Here is a 14,687-nt window from a genome sequence, read left to right on the forward strand (position 1 = left end):
AGAGAAAGGCCCAGTGGGGATCCACTCGAGGTGTTTAGCTTAGCACTCTGCTGGGCTGCGGGCAGGGGTGGCCGAGGGGCATGCTCTGGCCTGTATCGTCTTCTTCACATCTTTGCATTTTCATAAGCACCAACTTCCCACCATTTCCCTTAAGGTTACTGGCAACACTCACCTTTCAGCCCAAGCACCCGAGACAGACACAAACCAGATTCTCTTCCAAATAACCAGGAGGACGGCATGTCAGTTTCATTCACTTTTCCGCATACTTTATTTGTTACAAACATACAATTTTTTAAATATAGACTGTAAAACTCCATTTGCAAAAATCTGCTACTGTAGGGAGTGCTCACTAGCATGAGGCTTTCTTACCATGGTTTGATTTCATCAATCATTGTTGCTAGTTAGCTAGTGGTAAATCCAGGACCTGCCATTATTTTGTCAACAGCCTGTAGCTTCTGGCTGTGGTCACACTGCTCTTTCAAAAAGGGAATCAGAATCTGAGCGTCAACCAACAGGCTGCAAGACAAAACCAGGCGGCTCGGACTCTGGTGTGAGTAGTTTTCAGCGCTTTGCTTGACAGGTGAGAAAGGAATATTTCGGGTCGTTTGCTGCACTTCCACATGCTTCCGTCTGTTTGAACTGCACCACGCAGCCATGTGTTTTGCCAGTTAAAGTGCATCTTTTTTTATTAAAAAAATAAACAAGAGGAATAAACTTTATTCTTTACTCAAGGTACTTAAAAGTGAACTTTTTGGTCTCTCAGCAGATATTCCTGACACCAGTCCTATGTACTACAAATTCCTTTCTAGCATTTATATATATTTATAGGGGAGCTTTATAGAAGTAGAGCTACTTTTGCATTTACTATGAGCAGAGACCAGTGTTTATAAATACATACACATGTACACAGACATCTCTATGCATACACTGTACAGACATGTGTATATTTACATATGGGTCAATTACATCCAAGGGTAATCATGTCACTTGCACAATAAATCATGAACCTTGTATCAAATTAACCTATTTGCCCACTTCCTAAACGCGTCCATTCAGCCCAACAAGTTGTCCCCGCGGGCACTGGCCCCCGCCTCTCAGGCTTATGCGCCTGCTGCTGTTTAGATGCGTGCACACTGACCAGCCGACGCTGAGAGACTGATAAGCAATGGCTGAATGGACAGAGGAAGCTGAGAGACGCTGGCTGGCAGGGACAAGCGTTAATACCACCGGGGGGAGGTAGCAGAGATGCATCTTGGGGGCATGAAAATGAAGCTGATCTTTTTGCCTCCTTAACTTTCCAGCCAGCTCTACTCTGGGCAGCCAAGCAGCATGAATGAACAGCATCACATTACGCAGCCATGCCCAATGCATCCGGAGGGCAGACGGCGCAGGAACACCGCCGGTGCAGCACACTGGCAGGAGCGGATTCCCTTCCTCGCCCCTGCCCATCCTGACCTGGGACCATGTTTACACTGGTGTAGCTACTGGGCTTTGGTGGCATCAGCCCAGGACAGCAGTGTAAAGACCAGAATCTGGCCTGGGGAATCCACAGTAGCACCCATCCTATTAACGGGAAGGGGAGAAGGCTGAAGTATTACAAATGTTACACGTACAGCTGCTCACAGTGTTATTAACTAATGACCCTTCCCCACCCGAAAGCTGGTATGGCCCCGTGTTCATGTTCCATATCATCCCAGACACAGCCGCTTGGACGCCTCTACACTAGGTTAAAATAGCGCTACCACTGCTTGAAGCCAGCTGTTCCAATTATGGGGGGTGGGGAGAGAAGAGCAGGAAGAAATTGAACAGACTAAGCTCTATTCTTCTTGTGAATCCTACATACATTCAAAGGCAGGATTTTCTAGCCAGATGGGTTTTTCACTACAGCAGCACAGAGCAGGAAATTAAACATTTGGCCTTAGAAATTCTCAGAGGTTAATGATGAGCCATAGCTGCTGCTGGAAATTAAGTGCTCTCTGCAAATTTCAACTCCCCCTCTCTACCTCGCCAGACACAGAGCAGCAGTAACTGAGACCAGCCGTCCTCCAACGGCTTGGAAAAGGCAGAGCACCTTCCCGCTCCCCTGTGGGCTGCGGCCCTTTCCAGATACAGTACGTAGGAGATTAAGGCTAGATAGCAGCATATTACAAGTTGCCTGTGACAAATGCACGTTGCTTCCACATTCCTTCCAGCAACACGCCAATGCAATCGCCAGGTGAGGGTTTCCATTTTGTTAGAAGAACTTGAGCCTACTCAAGTGCCCAGGCTACAGAGGAGAGGGGAGGCAGCAGGAATGACTAACAACAAATAAAGTCCTCTGGCACCCCAAGAGAGTGCCACTGCGCGCCCTCGTTCTTCCACCAGTGCGAGTCACTCCCCCACTTCGCAATGACTCCACCGGGCGGCAAATGCAACTCTCTTTGTAAGCATGGGCAAGTTTGGGTACTGAAGTGCACTGGCTCCTCCTCTCCTTGTGGAGAAGTCCAGACAGAGTACAGAACTGGGGCTCAAAGGCAGGGGGGCGTTCCCTGGCATTCCAAACACACAAAGATTTGGCAAGGGGATCAGACCAAAGCTTGCCATGATTTTCAGGGGAACAAAATCTCGGTGCTGTTCCATGTTACCATTAACTAGGATTGCTGGGTATTAAGCTGTTCACAAGATACAGGTAAGAAAACCAAAGCTAAGTGCCAGTGGCAAAATAATTGCTGCCACACGGGCCAGAGGTAGTCAGTGACCAGTCAGAAGCGTGAGTCTTGCCTCTGACACCAAGCCTCTGTGGATTGGAGAACACGGGCAAGAGGGCCGAGGCTTCCAGTACTATAAAGCTGGCTGACCAGCGAGAACACCACAAACAGCGCAAACCAGCATTTGTCACCGTTCCGTTTGGTATCTTCTCGTGCCGGCCAAAACCCGAAAGAGCAGGTGTGAGATTTGTCACAACCGGACAGAGGCTTCTTTCTGTTCATAGCCCTGGTTTCCCCACCCTCCTAATCCACTACACTAAACAAAGCACTTCGCTCAGCAGTACACAGCTTTTAAAAAAAAAAATCAACTGGGTCGTGGATCATTTTCAAAGCACATCTTTCAGTGCAGTGTCCTTGCCAACACCAAGTTCTCCTAGGCGTCACAGGACACACGACCAGAGGACCTGCAATCAGCGTGCCAGACCATTAGCTGGGAAAGGGAGCAACGGATGTTTGCCTGACAAGTGTCCTACTGAAGACACAGAACGAGCAATACCAACTCGGACAGGTATACACACAATTCAGAAACTGCCACCGCTGTTCCAACACGCATCTGCCTAGAGATACAAGCATCTGACGCCAGAAGAAAAGAGGAAACTGAGGGCAATAACTTGAGGATCTGCTGTCTACAACTAATCTTACTAGTATAGTATATTTATAAATGTATTCTTAAATTGATCTGAACTTTCAAAGACATTTCCCAGGGCTGACTTCTCATCAAGTTAAACAATTAAACCTAACACCAGATCAGTTATTCTACTAACACTATGCCTGTAAAAAATACCAAATGTGTTTGCAGCAAACAGCATATGGCAAGACACTAAGATTGTTCACCTGCTTAAGAGGCGGCATATTGGGATCCCATTTACTACCAAGAACTCACAACAATTTGCAACCAAAAAAGTGCCATTTTTTTATATAGGGAAATCGAGATTTTCCTTTCTCCTCCCCCAAAAATTAGACTCAAGGCCACTCTGGTTTTCAATGAATATCTGCTGAGAGATTAATTGTGCACCATATAAAGTACCATACTAATTCTGTTAAACTTGTAAGAGAAGACATCAGCGCATATACTATGCACTGAAGTTTTCCACCAAAAATTTAAAAAAAATTCAAGAAACTGCCACTCTCTCAAGAGCAAAGTAGTTTGTGAGTTATCAGTCACTTCTCAGAGCTTCTTGTGTGGAGCACATTCTACACCCTTATCCCGGATGGGAAAAGATCACATTTGAGCAAGTCCTCCTCAGCTATTACAATATCGGAAGTGTGCAGTCGTCGATGGGCCACTCAATATGAGGGGATTTATTGTAACCAGCCTCTTGTGTCCCTTACCCTGAACACTTCAAAATCAGACAGGATAATTACGTGTTTTTTGGGAGGGAAACTGAAGCAGAAGCTTGAATCTCTTCCTTACCAAGCCCTGTGATTTCTTACAAAAGGACTCCTGGCTAACTGACAGCACCGCCTGCTTTCTAAAGCCAGGCTGTGCTGCTACAGCAGGAATCCTTTTGCAGCAAACAGCTATGCAGCAGAGCACCGCCCCGTAACTAGGCGCAGGCTGAAGCTACAACCTTTAGACCTGTATGCCTCGAGTATGTACAGGTCAGGGTTTGGAGCTATACAAGATTTACATTGTGTTTTGTACAGCAGATGCTTTGACAGAGTTGCATTCTGGAACAATCATTCCCCGGGCAACAGAAATCTGGACATTTCAAAGTACCAGGAGATCTCATCTCATCTCCTCCACTCCAGAGGGTTTCTGCCATTTCCTCTACAGAATACAAGTTTATGGGGATTTTTTTTTAAAGAAACGTCCAATCCTTCTGATTGCAGGGGTCACCTTCTTGACCCAACCAGTAATACCCAGAACAGGGCACATTTTCCCTACTTGTCTTTCACTTCTACGGGACTTGCTTAAAGGTCACAGTTAACTATGATTGTCCCACAAACAATTCACGTGCTTGCCCGGAGCAAGCGGATTGATCATTTACATCCACATCTCTCAACCTTGCGATGCCAGATTCTATAGCCATATGACCGTTCTGAATATCCAAATAACTGAGAGGTTACGAATTAGTGTCAGAGCAAGGCAGTGTATCTTTAAGAAGTTGTGGATTGCAGGGGCTTTTCAGAGCACCAAGAGAGATCAACCCACTTATATGTATTGGATTATAAGTTTTCTGAATGAGTCTCTTTGCATTTCATAAGAAATATTCAAAGAGTAGGTCCAAGTACAATAGAAAACTAAAAATCTCGGCAGAAATTCTTGCAGTTCCGAGGCAAACTCTCTCCTTTCCTGCCCCACCAACCCTGATTTCCAGATTCCGGTTGCCCCCACCCCCAACGACAAGGAATGGTTTCCTCGCTCAGTGAACCACTATGCTCAACCTGGCCTAGTGCCACTGGAACTGGGCTTCATCTTCCTGCAGCGGGAAGGCCGGCCATGAACCCGCTGTAGGGAGAGATAATCCATAACAGCAGTTAAGACTCATCAACCCACCTTTCATGTCAGCTTAGCTGGATACAGGCAGGTTAACAGTTCTGAACATAACATTTCTTCTGGGAACACGCTGCATTCTTACCATACCTAATGTTTGCTGGAGGCCAAACTGAGCTGTACAGGAGTTTTGTACATAGATACATCACTTATCTGGTCTAATGACTACAGAATAAATGTTTCTGGTTGCCAAAGCTGGTGCCATATATGGCGGTGTTCTTGGCATACTTGATATACGCTTCTGTCCGATTCCACATACTTCCTAGACAGCTAATGATAGCATATGTAGCCATTGGCAAGGGACCGTCAAGATCCTGTCGCTACCACATTAGTAAAAAGGTAAGGCTAGGTACTGCAATTCAGCCAAAAAACAGAATCCTTTTGAAAAGGAGAGGTACTGCATCTTTGCAAAAAATGAATTGGCTCACTGCAGCTGAGCAACAAAAAAAAGTCAATCACCATGAAAGCAACAAAACAAGTTGTTGGTCTAGACATAAATTCTATGTTGTTTTAAAATGAAATGAAAAATCAAGCTATACACCAAATGTCTGCAGCCTTCAATTTTCATCACTGCCTCCAATCTCTAATTAGTTATGCAGAGTTCTCTACACTCCTAAGTGCTGTGATGTCCCAGCCCTTCTGTCTGCTGAAACGGTGGAAATTTGTTCTCCGCAGCAAAGAACTGAACACATTGGAACAAAATTACATAGGTAAATACAGCAGGACATTATTGAAAACAGCTGCCTTAGAGTACAAAATACAGTACAAGTATACGGATGTAATTAAAACATCAAGAAAAACTATTGCTCCCGTACAGTTTAGGAAACCCGGTTCTTTGCAACGGAGAAGAATTAAAAAAAAAAAATCTCTTTAAAAATTGGTGTTAAAAAGACCTACCATGGACAACAGGAGGAAAGAATTCATTTTAAAAGGGGGCAACAATACATTTCTGTGGCTGAAACAAAATTGTGGTTAATGTTCTGATAACCAATTTTTAATAGCTATCTCAAAAGCTATTTTTTTTTTAAATCCTACCCCCTCAATCTTCCCCACAGCCACAACTGCATTTTGAAAAAAAAATGCATTTTGTATGTTCCTTATTTTCCAATAAATACAAAACAAAGATAGTATAGATAGAGTAATACCAAAATAAGGTAATAAGGGTATGCAATAAATTAAAAAGGCAGCTCAAATAAAGGACAGGCATGCACAGTTAAAAAAAAATATGAAAGATTCTATGAGGTCACCCAAGTAATACCCGAAACTTTGGAATGAACAGTGTACTCTCCATTCAGTTCAAAGTTACTAGTATACAACCAGGTGTCTAGAAATACCTTTCCGGAGGGGTAGGGTTGACTCGATTAGCTAAAAAAATAATTTTAGAGTGAAAAATCTTAAAATACAGAAGAGGCGCTCCCTGGAAAGAGCCCCAATTTAATTCTGGAACGACAGCTGGACGAATTGGCAGTAGCCAGTCTATGGTGAAATTTCAAGGTGGTAAAAAATGCTGCTAGGGTATATTTATAGTCACAGAGCTCATTCATTTCGTTTCGGCTCCTTTTCAGCGATGGATGTGAAGCTCCCACAGGTTGTGTGCTGCTCTGAACAATCCATCCATGCATTTTTGCCAACTCTGCTGTAACACAATGTGAGGTACTGAGGAAACAGATTGAGTTCTCTTTTTAAAAACTCTTGTAAAAGAATAAGTGATGGACTTCTGGACCTGAGGTTCTTGGTGTTTAGATTCATAGTTGAACATGTCCATTGATTTCTACTGAAGATGAATGAAGCCTTGAGTTTGCTCCTGTTTCACTGTGCCAGTCATTCTTTCACAGACTAGACGTGTAGCCACATGTTGCTGTTCTCAACCAAGTTATGGTTTAAAGATTTAAAAACCCAGCTAACAGGCTGGATTCCACCTATTCACTGGGTCCCCCACAGGAGCCAGGAGAAAGTTGGCTCTCACTTCTGCCTAGTACTAAAGCCATTTCTTTTTCAAGACCACCTTATTTGGAGAGAAGGGGAAGAACTTTAGTGAGCAGCAACCAATCCACTCAGCTTTCCTTGTGCTTTATGCCTGTTTTTTCTTTAACCTACCTCTTTGCAACCCTCAGGTTTAAAAAAATAAAATCAAAACAAGAAAGTGTCCTTTAATCTTCAGAAACCTGCCAGCTTTAATTAGCTCATTTACCGGTTCCAGCTCAGGTGCCCGGAGCTTAGCAGTTTGCATCCCAGAAAACAAGTCTGCAAGGAAAGGACAGAACGGGACGTTGGTCCAGAAACAGGCTCGGCCCCAGACTAAGCCCGAAGCAACCGGGGTTCCGCTCCCCACCCCCTCCCGCCCCGCGGCCCCCCGGCTAAGCCCCGGGCTGGCGAGCTCCTGCCCCATCGCGACCTGCACCCTCGGATCTGGATAGCTGCGGCGGCCTCTCCCTTCTCTTCAAGCGCTCGGCGGCGGTGGCGGCGCGGCCGCCGGGATGCTGGTTTCCATGGCGGGGCGGGGCGGGGCGTGGGGGGCACGATCTCGAAGAGGGCTGAGGATCCGGGTAGCGGGAGGCCTGGGTCAGTCGGGGCTGCCCCCCCGGAGGGGGAGGGGGCGCGGGGAGCGGGCAGGGTGCGGTCGGTGTCTGCGGTGAAGCTGGATTCTCTCCCCCGCCGCCGGCTCCGCGGGCTGGGGGCGGCGGCGGCGGCGGCTCCCCGGGCGCCGGGAGCGGGGCTCAGTCGTCGTCCACGTCGTCGCCGTCGGAGTCGTCGCCGGCCCCGCTGCCGCTGCCCGGCCCGGCCGGCCCGGCGCGGCGCTCGTAGAGCTTGTCCCGCTGGCGCTCCTGGATGTCGCGCATCTCGTCGGCGTAGCGGCAGAAGGCGCCGCCGAACTTGGCCCAGGCCTTGTAGGGCACGGTGATGGCGTTGCGGTAGGACGGCTTCACCTCGCTGACGCGCAGGAACACGCCGTACTTGTTGCAGCCCACGTCGAAGAAGAAGCGCTTGGAGTCCACCGTGATGGAGGTGCCCTCGGGCAGCTCGCCGCCCAGCCCGCCGCCCGCCCCGCCGCCGCCCGGGCCGCCCAGCTCCTCCTCCTCGCCGCCGTAGTCGTCGATGAGCTTGGCCAGCGCGTCGCGGAACTCGATGAGGCCCTGCGCCGGCAGCGCGATGGTCTGGCCGCTCTGCAGGCCGGGCGGGCCGCCGGGGAAGCCGGGCCCCGGGCCGCGGTTGATGGTCTGGCGGATGCGCAGGAAGCGGCCGCGCTGGTTCTCCTTGAGGTCCAGGTAGTACTTGCGGTTCTCCCGCACCAGGAACTCGCTCTTGAGCGCGCGGCGCGGGCCCGGCTCCTCGGCGCCGGCCGCCAGCTGCTCGGGGCTGCTGGGCCCCAGCTGCGCGTAGTGCTCGATGAAGTCGCCCAGGTAGTCGCGGAACTCGGCGGCCACGGCCATGGAGAGCGTGAGGCGGCTCTTGGAGCCGCCCGCGCCCACCTCGGCGATCTTGAGGAAGCGGCCCTTGGCGTTCTGCTTCACGTCCAGGTAGAAGCGCTTGTTCTGGATGTCCAGCCGCTTGGAGGCCAGCTCCTGCGTCTCCTGCTCGGGGCCCGGCCCGCGCGCCCCGCCGAACCCGCCGCCGCCGCCGCGCTCGCTGCCGCTGTCGCCGTCCGCCATCTTCTCCCTCGCCTCCGCGCGCCCGCCCCGCTCGCTCGCTCGCCCCACCGCCCGCTTCCGGCGCCGGCCTGCGCGCGCCGCCAGGGGGCGGTCCCGGCCGCGGCGCGTGGCGTCATCGCGCTCGAGCGGCGGCGGCCCCGCCCCCTGCCCAGACTCCGCCCCCCCGCAGGGCGCCGGCCGAGCCCCGTCACGCCGCGCGAAGCCCCCCGCCCACAGCTCCCTGTCCCCCCCCTGGAATCCTCCCCCCCCAAGCCCCCCGCCCACAGCCCTCCCCCAGCTCCCTGCCCCCCCGAGTCCCTCCCCCCCAAAGCTCCCCGCCCACAGCTCCCTGTCCCCCCCTGGAATCCTCCCCCCCCCCAAGCCCCCCGCCCACAGCCCTCCCCCAGTTCCCTGCCCCCCCCCCGACTCCCTCCCCCCCAAAATCCCCCGCCCACAGCTCCCTGTCCCCCCCTGGAATCCTCCCCCCCCAAGCCCCCCGCCCACAGCCCTCCCCCAGCTCCCTGCCCCCCCGACTCCCTCCCCCCCAAAATCCCCCGCCCACAGCTCCCTGTCCCCCCCTGGAATCCTCCCCCCCCCAAGCCCCCCGCCCACAGCCCTCCCCCAGCTCCCTGCCCCCCCCCCGACTCCCTCCCCCCCAAAATCCCCCGCCCACAGCTCCCTGTCCCCCCCTGGAATCCTCCCCCCCCAAAGCCCCCCGCCCACAGCCCTCCCCCAGCTCCCTGCCCCCCCGAGTCCCTCCCCCCCAAAGCTCCCCGCCCACAGCTCCCTGCCCCCCCCCCCAGAGCCCTCTCCCCCTCCCCCCAAAGGTCCTTGCCCCCCTCCCGGAGTCCTCCCCCATGGCCCCCGGAACCCTCCGCCCATCCCCCCAAAGATCCCTGCCCCCCCAGACCTCCTGCTCCTCCCCCAACAGCTCCCTGCCCCCCTGGAGCCCTCCCCCCCAGCTCCCTGCCCCCCCCCGGAGTCCTCCGCCCCTCCCCCCAAAGATCCCTGCTCCCCCAGAACCCCCTTGCCCCTCCCCCAATCCCGTCCCCTTCCTAGCTCAAAACTCCCCCACAGTTCTAGAATCCTAGGGTTGGCAGAGACCTCGGTGGGAATCAAGTCCAACCTCCTGCCCAAAGTTGGACCAACCCCAACCCCAACCTCCTCATCCCAGCCGTGGCTGTGTCAAACCGGGACTTAAAAACTTCTAGGGACAGAGATTCCGCCCCTCCCTAGGGAACCAGCCCAGCGCTTCCCCCCTCCTAGGGAAAGAGTTTTTCCTAATATCCAACCTAGACTCCCCCACTGCAACGTGAGCCCGTTGCTCCTTGTTCTGCCACCTGCCCCCACTGAGAACAGCCTCTCGCCAGCCTCTTTGGACCCCCCTTCAGGTAGTTGCAGGCTGCTCTCAGATCCCCCCTCCCTCTGCTCTTCTGCAGACTGAACAAGCCCAACTCCCTCAGCCCCTCCTGGTAAGTCATGTGCTCCAGCCTCCTCGCCATTTGGTCGCCTCCGCTGGACCCTCTCCAGTGCATCCACATCCTTTCCATAGTGGGGCCCCCAGAACTGGACGCAATACTCCAGGTGTGGCCTCCCCAGAGGGGAATAATGACTTCTCTAGATCTGCTGGCAGTGCTCCTCCTAATGCACCCCAATGTGCCACCTCCTCCCCCTACGGCCTCCCTGTCTCCTCCCACACACAGCCCCCTGCTTCCCCACATAACCAGAGCTGATCCCGCCCCCAAGCCAGTCCCCCGCCCCACCCCAATCCTCCACCCTGTTTCAGTCCACACCCTGCCCTTCCTGGACACCTCCGTCCCGCTGGCCTCACTCTCCTGCTGAGGCAACAGCCTCCCCTCCTTTCCCTGCTCTCTCCAGGCCCACTGTTTGCTCTTTAGACGCACAGCTATACCTAGACCTCTGCAGCACCTACCGATAGAGCCCAGAAAGCCCAACCCAGTCAGCAGGCCAGAGGGTCCCCAGGACAGCTCCCTGCAGCATGGCCTTCCAGGAGCCTGCCTTCCAGGAGCCTGCCCCTTTGCAGAGAGTGGAACTGACATTTGAACACAGGGCTGCAGCTAGCCTTGCTTGGGCAAGACGGGCCTTCAGCCACCCGAGTCACAGGGGAGCAGGGCTAAATTAAGAAAGGTGATTTAGGGGCTGCAGCGGGGAGGTGGAGGGGCCCTTACCTTAGGTCCTGCAGCTCCTATTGGCTGAGAATTGCAGCCAATGGGAGCTATGGTGGGCAGGGCCTGCGGGTGAGTGGGCCTTGTGGAGCCACCTGTTCCCCCACGTGCCCCAAGTGGGAACTGCCCCAGGTAAGTGTCCTGCACTCCAACCGCCTGCCCCAGCCCTGAGCCCCCTGCTATGCCCTAACTCCTGCCCAGATGCCGCACTCCCACCCCAACCTCCTGTCCTGAGCTCCCTCCTGCACTTTTAACCCCCAGCCCCTCACTCCTCTCCAAACCCCACACCTCTTAGCCCCAGTCTGGAGCCCCCTCCTGCACCCTCAGCCAGAGCCCTCCCCTTCCCTGGACTCCAACCCCCAGCCACAGCCCCTCCCACACACTGTAGCCTCACTTTTGGCCCCATCCCGGAGCCTAGAGGGCCCCAAGAAGAGTTAATCTTCCCAGTCGGGCCTGAAGCAGAGTGGCTGGCTTGCTGGGAACCCCTGGCCTAGCAGAGGAGGTGTTCACACAGACTGCAGGAGACCCCTTCCCACAGCCTCCGGGGGCCACACCCAACACGCCACAAGTTCCTCTTTCTGCAGGGGGAGGGGGCATTTGAATGAGGCAGCCACCTTTCAGGGAGGACTCTAAGCCGGCCTGTAGAGTGATCTAATTCCTTCACTGGCCCAATGAATATTCATTCCATTATTTCAAGTGGAACAGCTTCAGCAGGTGGGCTGAGGAGGCCTCAGTAGGATAAACTCTAGCCCTGCAGCGGCATGCACTGGAGCGGAGGCAGAGCCCTGTTCAGATCCCTTCCGCCTCTTCCAGAGAGCGTGGGATTTGAACTGGGCATCTCCCACGTGCTGGGGGATACCCAACCACTGAGCTAAGGGCTTGGAGGCTGGTCTCACCCCCCAAGTCGTTAGGCATGAAGGTGCCTGTGGGACCCAAGCCAGCAAGCGATCTCTGTGCAAACGCTGCTGGATCAAGCCCCTGCCTCCGTAAAGTGTCTGCAGACGTGGCTTTCCACGCAGGGGATGAGGAAGCCCTGGACAGTGCTATCCCAGGCGCTGCCCCACCTTTCTTCTGCCCCTAGGCCCGCCCGCCTCCTGTCCCTCATAGTTGGTGGCTCAGCTCCTTCCGGGGGCCTGGAGAATGGGCCCATTAGCAGCCGGGGAGGGGGGGCTGGGGTGATGCTGGGGCCAGCCCAGGGCTGGAGAGCTGGCCTGGCGTGAAGGAGAACTGGGGCTCAGGGCTCAGGGAGGTGGAGCCGGTAAGCTAGCCTGCCCAAAGGGGGCAATGGGGGGAGATGGGCACCCGGTGCCAGAGACACCATGTAGGCCCAGAAGCAGAAACATCACGGCAGCCGAGTGGGAGTTTTTTGGATCCTAACGGTGCCAGAGTCCCGGCTGTAGGGCCCTGTGTGTCTCCGCAGCTCGCGCCCTCCGAGCCGCTCACAGGGCACGGAGTGTTGCTTCCAGGGACTTCAGGAGGGTAATCGGCAGCTGGCAGCCCTCAGGTAGCTCTGAGATTGTATGAAGTCTTGCTGGGCCGGGGTAGAAAAGGTGCCAAGACAAATGACAGATGTTGGCTTATTGTGAGAATGGAGACATGTTCCACCGGCAGAAGCCGTTCTCCAGGGGCCAGTGCGATTCACCTGGCGAGATCCCTCCGCACCAAGGGTTTAAACCTCCTCGCTGACGCCAAGAGGGCACTGGCCCACTCCCCTGCCTCTGGCCAGGCAGCGCTCCAGCAAAGGCTGCTCCCTGGGAGGGGCAGCCTTTCACTCAGGCGCATGGCTCTGTGCTCCGCAAGGCGGCTGCTCACAGTTGTGCTCAAAGCTTTAAGCCACGGAAGGGGCCCCAGTTGCACATTTTGCGCTCATGTGGCTCATCAGACGACTCCAGCGCTTCCCAGGGTCACGAGCCCCAAGTCACAGAGAGGAAAGCAGTCGCAGAGGCCGAGGGCTGGCCTGCACGGGCGTTGAATTGCCTGTTTTCCAGCACATGCCAGAGAACGCAAAGCCACACTGACAGTGCGTGTGCGAGGCGGAGACCCCTCTCTGCGGGGCGTTGGGGGCACCGTGGTGACCGGCTGCTGAGCAATGTGTATCTGGGGATTTCTCTCGCCGTGCGCTGTGGGGCGATGCTAGAAGCCAGACAAGTTGGTTTTGTACAAATCCCATGTTTCTCCACCCCCGCTTCCTTGCTGGGCAGGCTAGTGCCATTTTCAAGTCCCTGTCAGCCAGCCTGGGCCCAGCAATGCCCCACGCCCTGCGCTGGCAAGCCAAACTCATGGGCTGCCTTCGCCACTTCAGGCTGGAGGACTTTGGCTGCAGTCTGCCTGCCGCCCCGCCCAGCGGCTGATTTGTCGGCAGCTGCAGCTCCAGGGCCCAGGACAAGCAAGAAACGGACTCCGAGCAGCTGATAATACCAGCCCAGTTCCTGGAACTGCCTGGGCTCGGGAGGGAAGGGTTATTCTGCGGGGGGGGAGGAGCTGTGTTGGAAGACGTGCTGAACCAACTGGAGCTGCAATGTGGTGCCCCGTACCCATAGACAAGGGGGTCGCTTTTGGCCTGAAAACTGGCCACCCCCAAATGCTACTGGTCCAGAGCCAACTGGTTTGTCATGGGCTAATCAGCACTCGGGGCTGTAACCATACGGGTGTGTGAGGAGTTCACCTGATTTCAGTCCAATTCTCTGGTTTGTCCAGGTCAGTTTGAATTCCAGCCCTGTCCTCCCAAGTGCCTGCAGCCCCTCCCAGCTGGGTGTCATCACAGATTTGATAAGCACCCTCTGCACTTCGCTATCTAGGGCACTACTGAAAACACTGAATTGCACTGGAGCGAGGACAGACCCTGCGGGACCCCGCTAGCTCCCTGCCTCCTTGGACAGCACCCCACTGTGACCACCCTTTGAGTAGACGCGACGAGGAGTCCTGTGGCACCTTATAGATGTATTGGAGCACAAGCTTTCGTGGGCAAAGACCCACTTCGTCAGATGCACGGAGTGGAAATTCCAGGGGCAGGTATAAATGATGCTGTTTCTTTGCCGGTGTGCTTTTGTCAACCAGGCAGGCTATAGAAGTGGAATGAATTTCAGAGTTAAAGGCACGACTGACGGCCTTTACGGTTAACGGAGTTTTTCCGTGTTTGTTATTGAACAATCTATGTTCGCGTGTGTCCGTTCTTTCAAGAACTCCAATACGGGCCACCAAATTAGGGATGCGGCTTTCTCTTCTCCTAACTTAAAGCAAGGTCGGGGGTTGGCCGTGCCAGGACACCTGGAAGCCCTGGGAAAAGGACAGGTTTCCGTAACATGCAAAGGGAGGGGCTGCTGTGTGTGTGGGGGGGTGTGATATGAGAGTGGCCACTGGGGGAGCCCCACCACCAAGAAGGGAGTGGCCAGCAGGGCAGGGGCTCTGCCATTTTGCCTGCCAGCCCACCAGTAAGTAGCCTGCTTGCCCCAAACCCTTTCCCCAGTGCTGGAGAAAAAATTGGGGGGGAGGGAGAGAAAACACCCCTGGCTTCAGGGTGGGGGCTTGTGGAAGGAAAAGCTCCATGCTGGATGGGACTCCATGCCCTGAGCCCCTCCTCACCCCCAACCATCACTCCAACCCCCTGCCCCCAGTCTTCTGCACCCTC

At 54.3% G+C, this 14,687-nt stretch overlaps 1 protein-coding gene across 1 annotated transcript; it reads right to left on the reverse strand.

Moving 5' to 3' along the window:
• Positions 1–240: 240 nt before the first annotated feature.
• Positions 241–8,951, reverse strand: PURB (purine rich element binding protein B). The gene has a single exon (XM_075911002.1). It carries the CDS (start codon positions 8,892–8,894, stop codon positions 7,962–7,964), a length of 933 nt encoding a protein of 310 aa, XP_075767117.1. The 5' UTR covers positions 8,895–8,951; the 3' UTR covers positions 241–7,961.
• Between the last annotated feature and the right edge of the window lie 5,736 nt (positions 8,952–14,687).

This window comes from Pelodiscus sinensis, chromosome 28 (genome assembly GCF_049634645.1).
Source record: "Pelodiscus sinensis isolate JC-2024 chromosome 28, ASM4963464v1, whole genome shotgun sequence".
Classification (NCBI taxonomy): domain Eukaryota; kingdom Metazoa; phylum Chordata; order Testudines; family Trionychidae; genus Pelodiscus; species Pelodiscus sinensis.

Coding starts and splice junctions, on each gene's coding strand:
- PURB (XM_075911002.1), bottom strand. CDS start 8,894: ATGGCGGACGGCGACAGCGGCAGCGAGCGCGGCGGCGGCGGCGGGTTC.